At 38.8% G+C, this 796-nt stretch overlaps 1 protein-coding gene across 1 annotated transcript in view; it reads right to left on the bottom strand.

Moving 5' to 3' along the window:
- Window positions 1–36: 36 nt before the first annotated feature.
- Window positions 37–796, bottom strand: part of SIGLEC15 (sialic acid binding Ig like lectin 15) — a 14,239-nt gene continuing 13,479 nt past the window's right edge. Inside the window, exon 5 of the mRNA XM_027868786.1 lies at window positions 37–118. Within this exon, the coding sequence (XP_027724587.1) occupies window positions 37–118 (82 nt within the window). The remainder of the gene's footprint in view (window positions 119–796) is intronic.

Genomic DNA, 796 nt, shown 5'->3' with positions numbered 1-796 from the left:
ATTCATCCTTCAGAGGCAATAGCTTCATAGCTTTCATCACTGTGTGGCAGCAGTCACTGGTGGGGCCCGGTTGTTGCCGTGGTTCAAGTTTTCATAATTGGATTCCTGAACCTGTGGCCTGCTGACAAGAGAATAATGACAACATGGTGGCAAGAGGTCCACCCAAGTAAAGACAGAGGTGGGGCAGCAAGCAGATGGGGAAAGGTCAGTGTAACTAAGAAATAGGAAACTAGATGACTTTATACTTTTGTTTCAAATTGAACTAGAGTGCAGTCATAAGAGCATGCAGGGTTAAAGGTGTAGGAATTCAGAATTTGCTAGAACTTGACTGTGCAAGGTACGAAGTCTCCTTTTCTTCAAGGCCCAACTTAGAAGGCATTTCTTCCATGAAGCTCTCCCTGTCTTGCATTGTTTTCTCAATGTTTTCCACATGTGAATCTTGTCTCACTAACTAGAATGTAACTTCCTAAAGGGAAAGGATCTTCTCTTTCCTTCATGAAACTCCACTTCTTTTACAAATATACTCTGTACCTAACACAGGATGTGTATGTGTGTGTGTGTGTGTGTGTGTGTGTGTTTATAGAGAGAATCCCAAAATTCTTAGCACAGTTTTAAGTTATCAAAGCTTAAAACTGCTAAAAATTTTGGGACACCCTGTATATGTATGTGTATACACACATGCACATACATGCATATATACTTACATTTATATACATAAATACATGCATATGCATGTACACACATGTCTATATACATACACTATTTGTTTAATTTAATTCATTGAGTGGAGAAATAG

The sequence above is a fragment of the Vombatus ursinus genome, unplaced genomic scaffold (assembly GCF_900497805.2).
Source record: "Vombatus ursinus unplaced genomic scaffold, bare-nosed wombat genome assembly UNPS02014791.1, whole genome shotgun sequence".
Classification (NCBI taxonomy): Eukaryota; Metazoa; Chordata; class Mammalia; order Diprotodontia; family Vombatidae; genus Vombatus; species Vombatus ursinus.
The sequence above is the reverse complement of the archived record's forward strand: the minus strand, read 5'-3'. Positions and strand labels throughout refer to the sequence as shown.